We start from the raw sequence: 18,270 nt of genomic DNA on the forward strand, positions 1-18,270 counted from the left end.
ACTCAAAACATTAAAATCTCTCTCACTACTCAGTCAATACTCTGGCAATGACCTCAGTGAGACTTTGGCTTGAGTAAGGGCTTCAGGGTTGTCCCCTAAGGAGTGGTGGAAGCTTCCCAAAAGTGGGCTGACCACCGGTGCCTGAACAGTGGCCCTGCCCCCCTACGCCGCCCCTTTCCCCTGAGGCCCCGCCCCCGCGCTGCATCTTCTCCCTGAGCCCCCCACCATCAGGCCACCATTCCCCCGAGGCCCTGCCCTCGCATTGCCAAGCCCCCGCCCTGACACCGCCCCTTCTCCCCGAGCCCTGCTCCCGCACCACCTCTTCCCTCAAACACCCTGCCCCCCACTCCCTTCTTTCCTCCCCTCCTCCCTGTTGTTCACCCTTATGGCCGGTAAAAAGTGATGGTGCCACAGCCCTCCTGACCTCTCCAGTTCCGGCGCCCCTGCTTCCCATCTCTGGATGTCTTTCTAAACAACAAAGCCTGGCTCAGCCACAAGTTATGGGCTTGATGCGGGTACGGCGGGTGAAATTTTACAGTCTGTGTGAGGCAGGGGATCAGGTGAGATCCCAATTGTGCCTTGACTCCTTAAAATCTACTAACCTGTGATTCTCTGCTTGTTCTGTAGTGGACCGATGCACCATGTTCTACCGCCTGCCTAAAGAGAGCGGCTTTCTCAATAAGATCTGTCATGGGGACGTTTGTCGGTGCGCGGAGGGTAAGGGGGGTCCTGTTTCTGCTTACATCAGGGCAGGCTAGGATACAGGTTCTTGGCGTATTTAATAACACACCCTAGCTCTCCTATAGTGCCTTTAATGTTTAGATATTTCAGAATTTGGGGAGGTGGAGTTCAAAACCAAACAATCTGGCAAATTTGACATGAATTCGCACAATGTTTCAGTGTCGCTGATTCTGCCTTTTGTGTCGAATGAATTGTGGTTGAAAAATTTCGCCCCGGTCTACTTGAATGTCTTCCCTGGTGACTCCCTTCTTTCTCCTCCCCCCAGAAAACTGCTTCCTGCAGCACAAGATGAGGGGTCCCATCACCCTGAACAGACGAATTGAGATGTCATGTGAATCTGGAGTCGATTATGGTAAACTGCTCTTTGGATCTGCAGAGTCTTACACGTGAGAGTAGAGACATGGTCCAGACTTAGAGCTGGATCTGAGGTTGAAATAAGGGTAGGTTTTGGATTTACCTGTACAAGAGACTCGTGAGATTTTGGGTCCCCAAAATGGCAGAAATCTCACAAAATCAGCTGTTTTCATGAGATCTCACCTGCTTTACCAACAAGATCTGGAAAATGGACCTCTTCTGATTTGGAACCCAACCCAGAGCCAAAACCAGAGGGTCTAAGAATTCAAATCCAACCTCTTGCACAGAAATATTCAGATTGAGATCTGATGCTCTTGCTTTGTCCCAGGGCCTGCAATTCTCCATTTTGACCCAAATAGAAGGTTTACAGTATCAATCTGGAGTCTCCATTGGCCTCTCTGGCCACTCACTCTGTGAACCCCAGTTTAGGTGCAGCTCTTGAAGTTATAAATGCAAAGTAATGCACATTGGAAAACATAATCGCAACTATACATATAAAATGATGGGGTCTAATTTAGCTGTTCCCACTCAAGAAAGGGATCTTGGAGTCATTGTGGAGAGTTCTCTGAAAACATCCACTCAATGTGCAGTGGCGGTCAAAGAAGCTAACAGAATGTTGGGAATCATTAAGAAAGGGATAGATAATAAGACAGAAAATATCATGTTGCCATATCAGGATTACAGATATTTAACTGTATAAATCCATGGTATGCCCACGTCTTGAATACTGCGTGCAGATGTGGTCGCCCCATCTCAAAAAAGATGTATTGGAATTGGAAAAAGGTCAGAAAAGGGCAACACAAACTATTAGGCCTCTGGAACGGCTTCCATATGAGGAGAGATTAATAAGACTGGGACTTTTCAGCTTGGAAAAGAGATGACTAAGAGGGGATATGACAGAGGTCTATAAAATCATGACTGGGGTGGAGAATAAATAAGGAAATGTTATATACTCCTTCTCATAACACAAGAACTAGGGGTCACCAAAAGAAATTAATAGGTAGCAGGTTTAAAACAAACAAAAGGAAGTATTTTTTCACACAACGCACACTCAATCTGTGGAACGCCTTGCCAGGGGATGTTGTGAAGGCCAAGATTATAACAGGGTTCAAAAAAGAACTAGATAAGTTCATGGAGGATAGATCCATCGATGGATATTAGGCAGGATGGGCAGGAATGGTGTCCCTAACCTCTGTTTGCTAGAAGCTGGGAATGGGCAACATGACTTGGATCACTTGATGATTACCTGTTCTGTTCATTCCCTCTGGGGCACCTGGCATTGGCCACTGTCAGAAGACAGGATACTGGGCTAGGTGGACCTTGGGGCTGACCCGGTATGGACGTTCTTATGACAAGCTGTCAAATTGTCCCTTGACTAAACTGTCTGGCTACCACTTATGTCACTATTATCAGCACCAGATCAAAAGAATGATGTGAAACTCCTAATCCAAGCCCTGGGGGAATCTTAGAACAAATGGAATGGATCAAGGTCTTCTACCCTGTTTGATTAATTCTCTCTGCCTCTCCGTGGGTTGATCACACACCAGTTTCCCTACAGAAAACTGCTACAGTCTTTAACCAGTGTCACTTTCTTCCCCCTCAGTGTATAAAACCAGGCTTGTTGGAACTGAAGAATCAAACAGTTATGACACCTACATGATGAAAATTTTGCGAGTCATTAAAACAGGTAAGAGCTCCTCCTTCTGGACACTGATAAACAGGCCCCCCCACCAGGAACATCTGACTGACCGTCTTTCTTCTCTTCCTCAGGGACTGATGAAAATCCGCTCGGAGAAACCCGCCCGTTCGTCAGCCACGTGAAGTGCAGGGAGTCTCTGAGGCTGGAGCCTAACAAGGACTACTTGATCTGGGGACTCAGCAGTGACTTGTGGGACCTGAAAACGAAGTAAGTAACCTACCCTCCGAGCTTCTTCGGGTCTGCGCTGTCGGGCTGGAGATTGCAGGTGCAGTTTCACCTTAGCTAGTGCTAGCGGCCACCCCTGTGCTTCACTAGCACTAAGCCCAGCTGTAATGCTGTCAGTGTGTCCAAGTAGTTGGGGGGTTTATCCGTCCTCTGGGGCTGAATTGGGGTGAATTACCTGCTAGAAAGGGTGGGAAAATATTAATTTACTGTGCAATTATCATCTCTGTGCCATGATAGAAAGTTAATATTTAAGTGTTTCTACATTGCAAAATATGTATTGTCGATAAAAACATGTCAAAGAGACTTAGACAGGTGCACGGCCTGTGTTTTTGGTCCGAGTTTTTACAGCATCTAGCACAAGGGGGCTCTGATACGTGACTCGGGCTCCTAGTTGCTCCCATGAGACAAAGTATTGTTGTTATCCAGATTTCTGTAGCTATAGAGAGACCCAGACAAACCCCAAGGCAGTAAATTCTCAAGAGGCCTCTTTATGATCTCTGACTAAGACCCTGATTGTGTCACGGAGGTCAGGGAATCTGTGAATTCCAGAGACCTCCGTGACGTTTTCTGGCCTAGGGCTGGAGCTGTCAGCTGGTAGCCCCGCAGCTCTCAGCCGCTGCTGGAGGTGGGTCCCCAGCAGCTCCTAGCCACCGGGCAACAGGGGAACCCCGAGCTCCCAGCCGTTGAGAGCGTGGATGGTGGGGTCCCCGAAGTTGTCCAGCTGTAGCAGGAGGCGACAGGATCCCAGCATCCCTAGCAGCTGTGGGTGCTGGATTTTCCTTCCTCCCCATTTTGTCAGGGATATTTTTAGTAAAACTCACAGACAGGTCACGGGCTTCCATGAATTTTTGTTTTTTACCCATGACCTGTCTGTGAGTTTTACTAAAAATATCCCTGACAAAATCTGAGCCTTACCATTAGAGCTGGCTGGAAAATAGGCTTTTTTCCATGGAAAATTTCTACTTTTTGGTGAAAAACCAAAATATTTTGGTTTGGAAATGCCGCCGTGGTGCCTCGTAGAATTTATAGTTTGGATGCCTCATGCTCTAAAGGCTGGGCTCCTTTTTCAGACTAAATATCCCATGATGCAATACTTTCTTACCTCTTGATGAGGGGAGGACATTCCATCATAGGAGTCTCCCGGTGCAATGCACCATGAGATATGTAGTCTGGTTGGGGATTTTGGCCCATAGAGAAGAATGAAACATGAGTAAACCCAACTACATCTCCCATGAGGCACCATGGCAGGACTGCTGAATTGAAATATTTCAGTTTTCAAGCATTTGTTTTTTGAATGGAAAATGTATATTTTTCTCCTGAAAGCTGACACTTCACAAAATATTGCATTTAGTCAAATCCCCAGTTTTCCACTGATAAAATTGTTTCCATGGAAAATTTTCTACCAGTCCTATTAATAGGGCCCTACCAAATTCACGATCCATTTTGGTCAATTTCACAGTCATAGCATTTTAGACATTTTTGAATTTCACAATTACAGATATTTAAATCTTAAATTTCACAGTGTTGTCACAAATCATGAATATGTATTTAAAAATATCAACATGTAAAGCCCTTAAGTCAGTGTTTCTCAAACTGGGGAACCCGACCCAAAAGGGGGTTGCAAGACTATTGTGTGGGAGGGGGTCACTGTATTGCTACCCTTACTTCTGCCCTGCCTTCAGAGCTGGGTGGCCGGAGAGTGACAGCTGCTGGCCAAGACCCCAGCTCTGAAGGCGGTGCAGAACTAAGGGTGGCAATACTGCGACCCGCCCCACACACACACACGAGCCAGATTTCATGATGAAGACCAGATTTCACGGTCCTTGACTCATTTTTCACGGCTGTGAATTTGGTAGGGTCCTGCCTATTAGCAATGTTGGGTCAGATTTTGGGGGGGACTTGTTAGGATCTGACGTGATGGGATAATAGCCAGGGACACCCCCTGATGATAGAAAGTGACTAGAGGAGAGGGCCTCTTTAGTATGTGTGACCTGAAACAGTTGCCCTTTGTCTAGTTTATCCAATATCTTCCTTATTGAGTTGTTACCCCAGGGTAGCTCAGGGTCCTCCAAGCCCATAACCAGGGAGTTCCAAAATGGCACCTTCCTCTTTAACAAGGAGAGTGTTGCCTCTTCAGAGACTTCCGTCCTAATATATGTGTGGCTGAATGCAGAGCTTTGCATGCTGGGAACTGTAGTCTCTGGCTAGACTCCACCTCCATATTAAAGATAAACGTGGATGCAGTCAGCTCAATTCTTACGCAAGTCAGATGTGGTCCTCAGACTCCAGCCAATGCTGCATCAGGATCCTGGATGAGCTGACGATGGCATGGGTTGAATCTGGGACCTCTGGAACTTAAAGCAGGAGCCTCTACTGCCTGAACTAAAAGACCCATCTCCGTCAGCCAAGGCTGTAACAGACTCATCAACCTCTGGATGTGGCCCAGCCTGCTCCAGTGTGGGTGTGAGCTATGCCAACAGGGCAAAGCCTGGCCAGCCTTGAGGAGCCATGCAGGTAGATTACTCAGTAAATCCCGAGATCAAAGGTACAAACCTTCTTCTCCATTCCAGCATCACCTACATCATTAGCAAGGACACCTGGATCGAGAAGTGGCCAAATGAGGAAGACTGCCAGGAGGAGGATTTCCAGATCCTGTGCCAGGACTTCGACGAGTTCTCCCAAGCCATGACCATGGCCGGCTGCCCGACTTAAACGCAGCACCAGCACTCACGGCGAGAGTCCAGATGGGAGGGTTTGAGCTCAGCTGCAGCGTCATGCAAGGCTGAGACATCTTCATTCTGACATTCCTATGCTGTAATATCCCCTATCCTGCTTGTGCTTCCTCTCCTGCCCCCTTACCAATTATTCTATAGATATAAAATGCCTGACTTCTTACACCGATCTTGTGTGGATTTTTACAAATATCACATAATCTAATGCTACAATACAGCTCATGTGGCTAATTATGAGGGCCATGGGTGCATTAGATTAAGTTAATGTATAAATACCTTCATGGGGAGGAAACGCCAAGTACTAAAAGGCTCGTTAATCTTCTTATATTTTATTTTATTTTATTTTATTTTATTTTATTTGTATTACCATAGCTTGGCCCTACCCAACCTTGGGGTTGGGAAAAGAAGCTGGTGATGATTACTGTATTGCCCAGGGGGCCTCATCAGAGACCAGGACCCCATTTTGCCAGGTGCTGTAATTTAACAGAGCAAAACCACTCTCCCCGCCCCCCCCCGGGGGCCTTACACTCAAAGCATAAGACAAGAGAGAACAGACGGATATCGACAGATGGGGGAGTGCAAGGAAACAAGTATTGCTCAGCATTGTGGGTGGTGGTCTCTGCACACTAGCAGCCTAACAGTTGTCGAGTTTTTTTTGAGGAGGGATTTGAAGGGGGAGAATGAGGCAGCTTTGCAGATATTTGGCAGGGGCGCTGGCACCATGGGCTGATCGGAGGCGAACAGTGACCACTCTCTAATGAATGAGAGGGGTTAGGTTGGGTGGAAAAACCTAGCAGCAAAAGGTATAACAAGAACCAAAGGCTGGAAGTTAAAGCCAGATAAATTCAAATTAGAAATAAGGAACCAGTTTTTAACAGTGAGGACGATTAACCACTCGAACAAACTCCCAAGGGAAGAGGTGGATTGGCCACCTCTTCATGTCGTCAAATCAAGACTGGATATGCTTTAGTCCAGCACAGGTTCTTGGGCTCAATACAGGGGTAAGTGGGTGAAATTCTCCAGCCGGTGTTATGCAGGAGGTGAGACTAGATGATCTAATGGTCCCCGTTGACCTAAAACTCTGTGAATCAGGTTCCAGGGTAGAGTAAAAGTCCAGAGTAAAGTAGTGAGGAATTTGATGTGTGCCATTTGTCACCTACACCTTGTGCACGGTAGGTTGTAGGACTGTTACTAATAGGTCAGGCTTCTGTGCCAGATATGGACTGACGGAAGAGCTTCTTTCTCAGAGCGGGACTCCAGATGTGTTCACTTATACCGTCCTTTAATGCACTGCCAGGAACAGCTGTTAGGAGCTTAAGTAATGTATGTTGCGCATGGCGCCACATAGTGGCTGAACAGTATAATCCAGTTTAACATTCGATTACTTCTCCCCCTTGGTTCTACATTCCTACCATTTACAGGATCACGCATGGGTGGCTCGTAATGGAGGCTGTGGGAGGCTAAGCCTCCCCAAACCTTGCACTGCCGGGGGGGGGCGGCAGTGGCAAATTTGGGGCCCCCGGAAAAATCTCCCCCCGCCATGGCATCAGGGCTGGCAGGCACAGGCTATGGGGGGGAGGGGCTGGTCTCTTAGCACCCCTCCCCACCCCACCTGGGACCATGGGGGGGGGCAGAGAGAAGCGAGCAGGGGCGTGGCCTTGGTTGGAAGAAGTAGGGCAGTGGGCTAGCCTCCCTAAGGGGAAGCTTCACCCGCTGCCCATCCGATCACGCTATCTTTAAAGTTCAGTATGGCTCAGTCCCTTGAGTGTCTCTGAATCACACTGGTCTTCTAATTACACGACCCAAACATGTCACAACTTGGTCATCTGGCTGTCCCACTGTCTCTGGTTGGTTTGGAATCTGTGAGGTGTCGTCATCTTGGTCTGCATCCACCCTCTGTAGAGTTGGCTCTGTTGATTTTTCTTTAGATGTCAAAGGTTTCTGTTACACTTCTGCACTACTGGTCTCAACCACATATGATCTGGGTGATGACTTCTTTTTCTTCATGGTAGCTGGAGTTCTCTATCCTTTTTTCTCCAGCCAGTTTGACACAAAAACACACTCACCGGGTTGTAGACCCGGCAGGTCTCTAACTTAGTGGCATCTGTTATAAAGGTGTTTGTAAGCTCTTGTTGCCTTTTTATCTGATTTGGCTACTCTTCATGTCGGGCCACTTTGAAGACTGATTATTTTCCAGAGCCAGAACTGTAGTTCTGAGTTGTCGTCCCCTCAGGAATTGTATTGGACTATATCTGGTAGCTGATCTACAGCTCAGAAGAACAAGGAATGGATTTTCCCTGCTGTAGGATTTTCTTGGCTTTCTGTACAGCTCTCTCAGCCTCTCCATTTGCTTGTGGATAATGTGGGCTGCTGGTAATATTATCAAAATCCTATTTCGTTTGGAATGATTTCAATACTACTGTGGTGAATTGTGATCTACTGTCCATCACTAGTGGTCCTAGAATACCAAAATGAGCAAAAGGGCTCTTCAGTTTCTCGATAACACTGCCATGTGTTATGTCTTTTGAGTACATTACTTTGATATGTCTGGGAAAATAGCCAGCGAAGACCAGGTACTGATGTCCTCTGAAACTGCATAAATCTGCAGCTGGTCTCTTCCAGGGTCTGTGTGGTGGAGATGTTTGGACACGAGATGGTTCAGCAGTGTCTCTTGAGGTTATTTGAACAGGAGCTCCTTTCAAAATCTCAATATCACCAAATTCTCTGTCGAGTTCTTGCACCTTTCTCACTCGGCCCATCATGGCTATCGTGCTGCAGCTGAGAAGGTTGTTGGGTTTTGATCTTTTGACCACATGCACTCTGAATGGCAGCATTTTGTCTTTGTAAGTTGTTTTTGTGGGGATCTGGTCCATGCCATTCTAAATACACCTTCAGGGGTGTGTTAGGTGATTTCAGCTCTGGGAGTGGTTGAAGATGATTGAAAGGCCCTTCTGAGACGACGGTCACATCTGCTCCAGAGTCTATTTTAAAATCAATAGCTTTCCATGAATATTCAGTTTCACTGTCCAGGCTGGCCCTGTTTCATCACACATGATAGAGCCCAGAAACAATGGCTCTTGATTGTCTATAAACGTAGTCAGCTCCCTGACTGCCCTAGTACAGCAAACATCTGCAAAATGTCCATATTTTGTGCATTTATTACATATGCTACTGTTAGCTGGACACACGTCTTGAGCTATGAAATTTTTCACATCTTGTTCATTTACTCTGAAATGCTTTGTAGTTAGCCTCAGGGCTTTTTGTGGTGTTTTGTGTTTACAGCATCTAAGCTAGTTTCAGGTGTTTCAATTTGCTCCTGCCTTTTATTCTGCTGTTTGACTAGTTCAGACTGCTTTGCTATCTGTATAGCTGAGGGTAGATTTGTCTGTCTTTAATGGTAGATGCTGTGAAAGGTTCTTTTCTGTTAACCCAATAACCAGCCTGTCTTTGATGTTTTCAGGTTTTGCCATTCCAAAATCAGTTTTCAGCCGATGCATGTGAAGCTCTTATAAAAGCTTCAGCATCCTCTCTTAGTTCCTGAATTCTCTAGTGAAAACATGTTCTTTCATAAAACACATTTCGTTGAGGTATAAATAACGCATCAAACATACCCAAAACCCTTTCATAGTCATCTTGTGACTGTCTTCAGTAAAGGTAAAAGATTTAAAGATATGGTCTGCCTGCTTCCCCATTGCATCAGTGAAAGATAACTGGATATCTTCACTTTCCTCATGAAATTTTGTAGCAATGTGAAATCTTGCAAAATGTTGCTTCCAGTCTGTCCATTCCAAAGGTCTATCAAAGCTGAAGTTCTTGGGGGCACTGAAGAATTTGAAACCTTTGGTGCTTTGTTCCTTCTGTTTGCAACCTTCATTGCTGTTTCCCTTCCATTTCTGCTCTCCTGTGGCACCAGTTCGGTTACCTTTACTTCTTATCATAGAATATCAGGGTTGGAAGGGACCTCAGGAGGTCATCGAGTCCAACCCCCTGCTCAAAGCAGGACCAATCCCTGACACCATGTCATGTCGTGGTTGTATACGGTAGGTTGCAGGACAGACTGTTGTCCTTCCCAGAGAGATACACCAGATGTGTGCCCTATAAAATCCTTTAATACACCGCCAGGAAATGTTCTGACCTTAACTAAAGTACATGACATATGGCTCCACCTAGTGTCTGAACAGTATAGTACCGCTTAGCATTTAACAAGCTAAATATGAGTCAACAGTGTAACAGTCTTGCAAAAAAAGCAAACACCATTCTGGGATGTATTAGCGGGAGTGTTGTAAGCAAGACACAAGAAGTAATTCTTCTGCTCTACTCTGCACTGATTAGACCTCAACTGGAGTATTGGGCCCAGTTCTGGGCACCATGTTTCAGGACAGATGTGGACAAATGTGGATATTAGGAAAAACTGTTTCACTTGGAGGGTGGTGAAGCACTGGACTGTGTTACCTGGTGCGGGGGGGGGGGAGGGCAGGAGAATCTCTATCCGTAGAGGTTTTTAAGGTCCAGCTTTACAAAGCCCTGGCTGGGATGATTTAGTTGGGGTTGGTCCCCCTTTGAGCAGGGGGTTGGACTAGACCCTCCTGAGGTCTCTTCCAACCCTAATCTTCTGTCATTCCATGATTCTATGAAATTGGAGGAAGTCCAGAGAAGAGCAACAAAAATGATTAAAGGTCTAGAAAACATGAGTTATGAGGGAAGACTGGAAATATTGGGTTTGTTTAGTCTGGAGAAGAGAAGACTGAGAGGGGACATAAGTTTTCAAGTACATATAAGGTTGTTACAAGGAGGAGGGAGAAAAATTGTTATTAACCTCTGAGGAGAGGACAAGAAGAAATGGGCTTAAATTGCAGCAAGGGCAGTTTAGCTTGGACATTAGGAAAAACTTCCAGTCAGGGTGGTTAAGCACTGGAATAAATTGCCTCGGGAGGTTGTGGAATCTCCATTGTTGGAGATTTTTAAGATCAGGTTAGACAAACACCTGTCAGGGATGGTCTAGATAATACCGAGTCCTGCCATGAGTGCAGGGGACTGGACTAGACGACCTCTCGAGGTCTCTTCCAGTCCTAGGATTCTATGATTCTGTTACACAGTGTATATCTTGGTTCCTTTCCAAACAATGTGGCATGAACAGAGAATACAGGTGGGCCAGGGAGTTTGAAATTCAGAAAGCTTTCTGCATAGCTAACAACCACTCCTCTTCTGGGCCCTGAGTAAGCAGTCCCTCTCTACTCTCAGCAAAGCACGTAATATTCTTATCGATTATTCATAATGCCGTAGTGTCTAGGGCCCACCCACTCATAGATTAGGCCTCCATTGTGCTAGGTTCTGAACAAACACAGAACAAAAAGAGGGTCCCTGTCTCTTCAACACATCCTAATGGGACTTAAGCATGTGCTTAAAGTTATACATGTGCTTGACTGAATGGGGATGGACTTCAGTACATGACTAAACACTCTGCCGAATCAGGGCCCTAGTTAACATGTCTCCCAAGGAACTACTTAGGCACAAGGCAGCATTGTCCTCTGGTGAATAAGTTGGAGAACTTTGTCTCAGAAGCTTAAACCACTCTGAGTTTCCAAGTTATTTGGGCTCCTAATGGGATTTTCAGAAGTGCCCAGGCCTGCGGCTCATGTGCTTGGGCGCTTTTGAAAATCCCACTTGATACCTTTATCTTTATATGCCTAAATACCTGTGGAAATCTGCCCCCGGGCCAGCACTCCCAAAGCAGAGTCCCTGAGGTTATGCTTCTGAATCCACATTGAAGCTCTGGAAATGCGGCGGCTGCTTTTCGAAGTCTGAGCTCTCCCAGTGATTCGTGCAGGAACTGCGGATGCCCTGGCACCTCTGATAATCAGGCCACATGTTTTCAGAGCCAGGTGCTGTCCTGTAGATGCCCCGGTTTGAACACACTGGCTCTTGAGTATCTCTTCCTCCAGTAAAACCAGGTGCTGAGAGCGTGCAAAACTGGGGGACGCGGACCGGGGTGTGATCTTTGGGGCTGGGAGCTCACAGCCCAGTGGGGTGGGGGGAAGCCTTACCTCCTGTTAATGGAGTCACCTGCACACCCTGATCTAGAGCAGGGTAAAACCCCCAGGCCTGCCAGCGACATTCCCCCCGAGCGGGGGTGAGACCGCACCCAGCTGTAGCTCAGTGAGGGGGCAGAGCTGAGCCTCTGGCTCAGATGGTTTCCACATGTCAGGATAAGCGCCCCTCTCTTCCCCGATGCGGCTAGGTGCTCTCATAAGCTTCCTGCTCAACTCACTCTCTTCCCATCGTGTGGCGTTCTCTGCCCTGCCTGCCCAGCTGCAGCTGGGTATTGACAGCCGCTCGGCGCAGGCTCTCTGCTGTATGTGGGCAGGAAGGGCATCGAGCTAGCGCTGGCGAGGGGGGGAGACGTGGGGTGGGGGGTTGTATCCGGTCAGTGTGGTGAAGCACAGTAAAACAAAACCCTCCATCACATCAGGGGATAAACAAGTGTCACGGGCGAGCGCTGAGAAACCTCAGTGGCTTTGTGGGAGATCGCTGTCTTTGTTACCGGTGTGCATCTGGGGTGTGAAATAAGGGCAGCTTTCCCATAATGCCTTAGCTGCTGGTGCAGAGCACGGCAGCTATTGTTCCACGTGCTGCAGTGCATGTCGGGATAGCCTCCTTCACGGAGGCCTGGGAGATGGGAGGGTTGAACCAGCCCAGTTACACAGACTGTCGCTGAATGAATGAAGGGGGTCACGGGATGATCCTGTGTGGAGTCATCTTGTTACAGACTTGAGGTCAATCTGTGGCAGGTGAATCTAACCCATTGTTCGGCACGTGTTATGCAATCTCCTCTAGTGAGCGGTTCACCTGGGACGTGTGTGGTGGAGTGAAAACGGTGTTAAAATGACAAGCTATCACTTTACATTTGTGAGGGGTTTCCTGGTCCTCCTTGGAAGTCCAGAGGCTCTGTAGGGAAGCATATGATCTGGGTCTTTCAGCAGTCAGTCTGCAGAAAGCCAGCCTACTGGGTTGAGTTGTGTCTTTCTATCTTAAGGAGCAACCTGCTTTGTCTCTCTCTGTCTTTTGGTTCTTGTGCCTTAGGGTTCTGGATTCTAAGACATAAAGTGGTTTTATGTTGCAACCTTCCAACAAGAATATTTTAGGTTTTTATCTAACTTCTCTGTGTGTGTTCCTTGAACGTAACCGTCTGAGTGCTATAACTGAAGACAGGCAGGCTTAACTGCTTCTCTCACGCTGTAGCATCTTATGCTCTTTGCTCTGGGAAGCCTGAGTTCAGTTCCTGGTGATGATCAAATTATTACACAAGCTCCCGCTGAAGTCATCAAAAGTTTGAAGAAGAGCCCTTGGGTTTTTCTTTTTGACCCTGGTTAAAAATCTACAGCCTTCACACCCCTGCCTGGGGAATTCCTGTCCTACTCACTCTGGTCATAGCCCACCCAACACAGGCCATGGTATGAGTCAGGTACAACCAGAAGCTTCCGAGCTCTTGACATGGTGGGGAAGGAGAAGGCACCTGCTGGTGAGAAAGTGGATAAACAGCTTCCACCAGAACCACAGATCCTGATGAGATAACAGGCCTCTTGGTGCTAGCAATAGTGGGGCTGGTGAGGAAGTGACTGTGGGCGTGCAAGAGGAGGCGATGAGATACCATACAGAGATGACTCCAGCGCAACCACCAACCGGTTGTTACAGAGGGTCACGCTATCCAGATTCAACCAGCCAGGCGTATGAAAGTAACCAACAGCTGCCCTGGAGACTGGGTTTCCAGCAGCCGTGTCATCTGGTGCCATAAGGAAGCAAGCAGTCATCTGAGCCCCCTTCCGTGGGCTAGGAGTTCAATTCCTGCCTGGAGTAGATTTCTAAGAACATCTGGTACGTGTTAGCTGTTCTCACCCTGCTTTCTTTCACAGGATGTGGGCTGGAGGCAGGCACCACTGGGTGAAATCTCCTGGCCTGTCCTGTGCAGGAGGTGAGACTAGATGATCAAAATGGTCCCTTCTGGTCTTAACATCAGGGAATCCTGCCCTCCCAACAGGGATCCCGTGTGCTTCCCCAATCCATGCTTGCAGCCCCCAGTAGGTGGCGGTACTCCTGTGATAACGTCTCTCCTTTCATTGGTGTCTGAGCCTGCGTTTGCCCACTGGCCTCAGAATGGTTTCATTGTAAAAGACCAGCCCGGGCTGCTTACTGGGACTGCTGGGCTTACGTTGCAGCTGGCCCCGCAATCCTGCTGGACCCGAACGGCTCATCTTTGCAGCTACCCTGGTAGAATAGGTGGCAGCCTCCTTCTGCAGGGTGAAGACACTGAGTCTTCGGCACTGCTCGAGTCACATGGCAGATCTTCTCCTCTTCGCTGAGCATCTCTGCACCCTCAGTTGCTACACGTACTGCTGCTATTTAAATTCCTGGGACTGATGCAGTGCTGGGACATACAGTGGTGCTGTTTGGTCCTTACGCCATCGGCAGGGCGTTTTCTTTCTGCCTTTCATGTTGCTTTCCACAGTACATATGTTGGATCGTGATACCTCACATTCTCGGCCCATGTCTCTCTCTCTCTTTCTCCTGCCTCCTGGGTTCCTCTGGCTTGAGCCTGCGTATTTATTCTCTGCTAGTGGCTGTCATTGTTTTGATCCTTTCCCTGAACAGTTCAGCTGCCCTTGCTATTTGGTTGCATTTCCCTGGGATTAGCTCGGGGTCTGTTAGCCGATGGCCAGGGATGTTTGGTGAGGTGCCAGCTATGCCCGTTTATACCATCCGTGACTTTAACCGCTAGGACGCACTGTCCCTTCGCGGCGGGCAGCCCGGGCTAGGCTGACGGATGCCCCAAGGTCCTAACCACCCGTGACTTTAACTGCTAGAGCTCAGAGCTCCTTCGCAGCGGGCAGTCAACACTGACTGACAGGTGCCCCAATGGCAGCACTAAGAGCCTCTCCACACCCGTGACTTTAACTGCTAGAGCTCAGAGCTCCTTCGCAGCGGGCAGCCAGGATTGACTGACAGGCGCCCCAAGAGTTTGCCCCGTGGAGGCGGCACAACTCAACGCTAGGCTCTTAGTACTCTCACCTAATGGCCAGGCTTTATAGCCAAAACGGCTGAGGTTCTTTAATTGCGTTGGCTGATTTACAGTAAACCAGAGAAACAAGTCAGGCTTATGCACAATGGTTACCAAAATTTATTAAACTAGATTCTAATCATGTGGTTACAAAATTGCTAGTGCCTACTTATTTAAATGTAGAGATGTTACACACACAAACAAGTTACAAAACTGAAGCCACAATCCCAAAGAAAAGAAAACAAAGTATAGAGCTCTATTTCAAAATATGTGTACACTAAAGATAGGAGATCAGGTGTGGGTGCTTCTTACCCTCCTTGCATCTCTCGATTCCAGCGGTGCCAAGCCAGGATCGGTCACTCAATTCCGCGGAAAGACGAATAAGGGACAAGGCTTAGGGACCCTCTTAGCTGCAGAAGCCTTGGGAGGCTGTCACTTATCTGACCAGCAGATAGATAGTGAAAAGCACTCAAAAATCATGGTGCTGTAGGTCCCATACTTATACCTCTGTACTCCTTTATTCTCTTTCTCCTTTCTTATGCCAAATTGGGGCTGGTCTGTCTGGGCGACGCCAGCTCTCGCAAGAGTAGTTCACACTTGCAAGGGAGAAACAATAAGTTTCGACTACTGGACACTTCTTTTATCAGGGTAAATATTTTCCCACCTAGGATGTTGGGGTGTGTGCATCACGCTATTTAGTAGGGGCTAAGAGCCATGTCTGTCACAGCTTCTCTGTCTGCTGTGAGCCTAATCGTTGTATATGTTCCCAGAGGCACATTGTAGCAGGACACCTGTGCTTCTCACAGCTTCAAAGGCTGTGCTGGAATTTATGTTAAGTGCCCTGTTGTTTTGGCTCCCGTGTGTTTCCAGCAATGCTGGTCTGAGGGGGGGGGGGGGGGCTGGCTGTCTGGCTACAGGGTCTCTCAACAACCTTGCCTGTAAGCTGGAGTCGCACGTTCCATCAGCGCATTTGTGGGGAATCTGTAATGACTCCAAAGTTACATGTGGACTCCGGAGTTCTCAGCCCTGTAATGTAAGTGTCTCTTCCCTCTTTCTGCTGCTTTTGGCCACCTAATAAACTCTTCTTAAAGAACTCCCCATTTTCATTCCCATTTTTCTGCCTAACTTTTTCCCTCCTGATCAATTTTGTTTATAATTTTCCTCAGTTTTGCGAAACCAGCCCTGTTGAAGGACCAAGTGTGCAAAACCCCGCAAATGCGCAGCTATCCGCTTTATATCCGCAGGTGCGTCTACCCACAGACCGTTTTTGCAGGTCACAGACCGGATGCAGATACAATTTTTGTATCGGCACAGGGCTCTACAGGTATCTGTATTACTGGTCAGGACTGTCCTCTGTTTGTCCATATTGAATGTGATCAGGGCATGATCACTGGTCCCGCACCACCGTCTTCCAGTCCAGTGATTAATTCATCTTTATATGACATAATGAGGTCCAAAATAGTTGCCTCGTATCAGGGGCAATACTTTTCGTGTTAGAAAACGATCCTCTATAACTTTTAGAATTTCTAATGATGTTTTCCTCCTGGCTGTCTGAGACCTCCAGCATATGTCTCCCATGAGAACACACTTTTTATTTCCACACATTGCAGGCTGAAGTTTAAGGAGTAACTCATCCTCTTCTCTGGTTTGATCCGGTGAGCTGTAACAGCCCCGCACCAGCACCCCGTCCAGTGCTTTGTTGGTGAGCACATGGATCCATACACACTCAAGATCCTGTGAGTCTGAGTTATCAATAACTCAAAAACAAGCAATTAATTAATGCCGAGTGCCAACTCCCCCACACTCCTGTTTTACCCACTCCATCCTTCCTGAACCAGAGATTTTAACATTCCAGTCATGCAAATTGTCCCGCCGCCGAGTTTCAGTGATGCCGTTATATCAAACGTCATCTCCTCCATGGGTGTTTCCAATTCCTCTTGTTGATTACCCACGCCTCTAGCATGAGCACATCAGCAACTGAAAAATATTCCCACGTTCTTCGTCATATCTGCTCCCTTTGCTCACGGAATTTGTCCCACTTTTGCCTCCTAAGCACCCTCCCCTCATGTTGTTAGTCTAATGCCCTCCTGGCTGCTCCAGCTGGCAGAGGTGCTGACTCCGTGGGTGCTCCGGGGCTGGAGCACCCATGGGGAAAAATGGTGGGTGCTGAGCACCCACTGGCAGCCCCCCGATGAGCTTCCCCCCCGACCCCGGCATCTCCCGCCCACCAGTGTGCAGGAGGCTCTGGGGAGGAAGGGGAAGGAGCGGGGGCAGGAAGAGGTGTGGCGGGGGTGGGGCCTTGGGGGAAGGGGTGGAATGGGGGCATAGCCGGGGGTCAAGCATCCCCTGGCAAACTGGAAAGTGGGCACCTCTGCCAGCTAGTCTCCAGCCATGGAGATTAGCCCCCTGCCTGTGAGGTGCAGGGCATCCCATTCAGAGAGCCACTTCTCCCCCTAAAGTGTGGCCCAGTGTTCCACAAAACATTCAGCTTCCCGCCGGTCGTGGAGCCGATGGGTCACCCCCAGTATTTTCAGCCTTGTCCTGTCTCTCTTCGGAACCAGAAGGATCTCCAGGAAGATAACTTGGACTTTCTTCTTCTTCACCTCCTTTCCCACATCCCTGAAGCGTTCGTTATCTGTATAGTTCCACAAGAGCCCAAGTCCTGGGTTCCCATGGAGAGTTACCAGGCGACTTCATCATCCAAAGGCTCCGAGTGACCTGGCCAATTAATTAAAGGATTTAAAAGTCTGTGCTCTAGTGAGTCACAGCAAGATACTGAGAGTCAGGACTCCTGGGTTCTTCTCCTCACTCTGGAAGGGGAGTGGGTCTAGCGGGTTAGAGCAGGGAGCCAGGATTCCTGTGTTCTGGTCCCAGCTCTTGAAGGGGTCTAGTGCACTAGGGCAGGAAATGCTCGGAGTCAGGACTCCTGGCTTCTATTCCTGGCTCTTGGAGGGGAGGGGTCTTGTGCGTTAGAGCTGGGGCATTGGAAGTCCAGACTCTTAGGGTATGTCTACACTGCAATTGAAAACCCACGGCTGGCCCGGGTCAGCCAGCTCGGGGTAAGGGGCTCGGACTAAGGGGCTGTTTAGCTGTGGTGTAGATGTCCAGGATCAGGCTGGAGAAAAACCCTGGGATCCGGTGAGTGGGGAGGGACCCGGAGCTCGGGTTCCCGCCCAAGCCAGAACATCTGCACCGCAATTAAACTAGGGTTGCCAACTTTCTAACTGCACAAAACCGAACACCCCTGCCCCGCCCCCTGCCCTGCCCACTCCCCGAGGCCTCGCCCCTGCCCCGCCCCTTCTCCAGGGCTCCCCGCCCTGCTTGTTCCATCCCCCCTCCCTCTGTCGCTCGCTCTCCCCCACCCTCATTCACTTTCACTGAGCTGGGGTGCAGGAGGGGGATGAGGGCTCCGGCTGGGTGTCTGGGCTCTGGGGTGAGGCTGGGGATAAGGGCTTTGGGGTGCAGGA

General features: G+C 48.5%; 1 protein-coding gene across 1 annotated transcript in view; it reads left to right on the forward strand.

Annotated features, from left to right (window-relative positions):
* LOC102933485 (venom factor) overlaps window positions 1-6,511 on the forward strand; it is a 53,674-nt gene extending 47,163 nt beyond the window's left edge. The window contains exons 36-40 of the mRNA XM_037888109.1: window positions 628-717; window positions 1,007-1,093; window positions 2,699-2,782; window positions 2,866-3,001; window positions 5,590-6,511. Of these exons, the coding sequence (XP_037744037.1) occupies window positions 628-717; window positions 1,007-1,093; window positions 2,699-2,782; window positions 2,866-3,001; window positions 5,590-5,731 (539 nt within the window). The 3' untranslated portion in view covers window positions 5,732-6,511. The remainder of the gene's footprint in view (window positions 1-627; window positions 718-1,006; window positions 1,094-2,698; window positions 2,783-2,865; window positions 3,002-5,589) is intronic.
* Window positions 6,512-18,270: the final 11,759 nt, after the last annotated feature.

Source organism: Chelonia mydas, chromosome 20, assembly GCF_015237465.2.
Source record: "Chelonia mydas isolate rCheMyd1 chromosome 20, rCheMyd1.pri.v2, whole genome shotgun sequence".
NCBI lineage: Eukaryota > Metazoa > Chordata > Testudines > Cheloniidae > Chelonia > Chelonia mydas.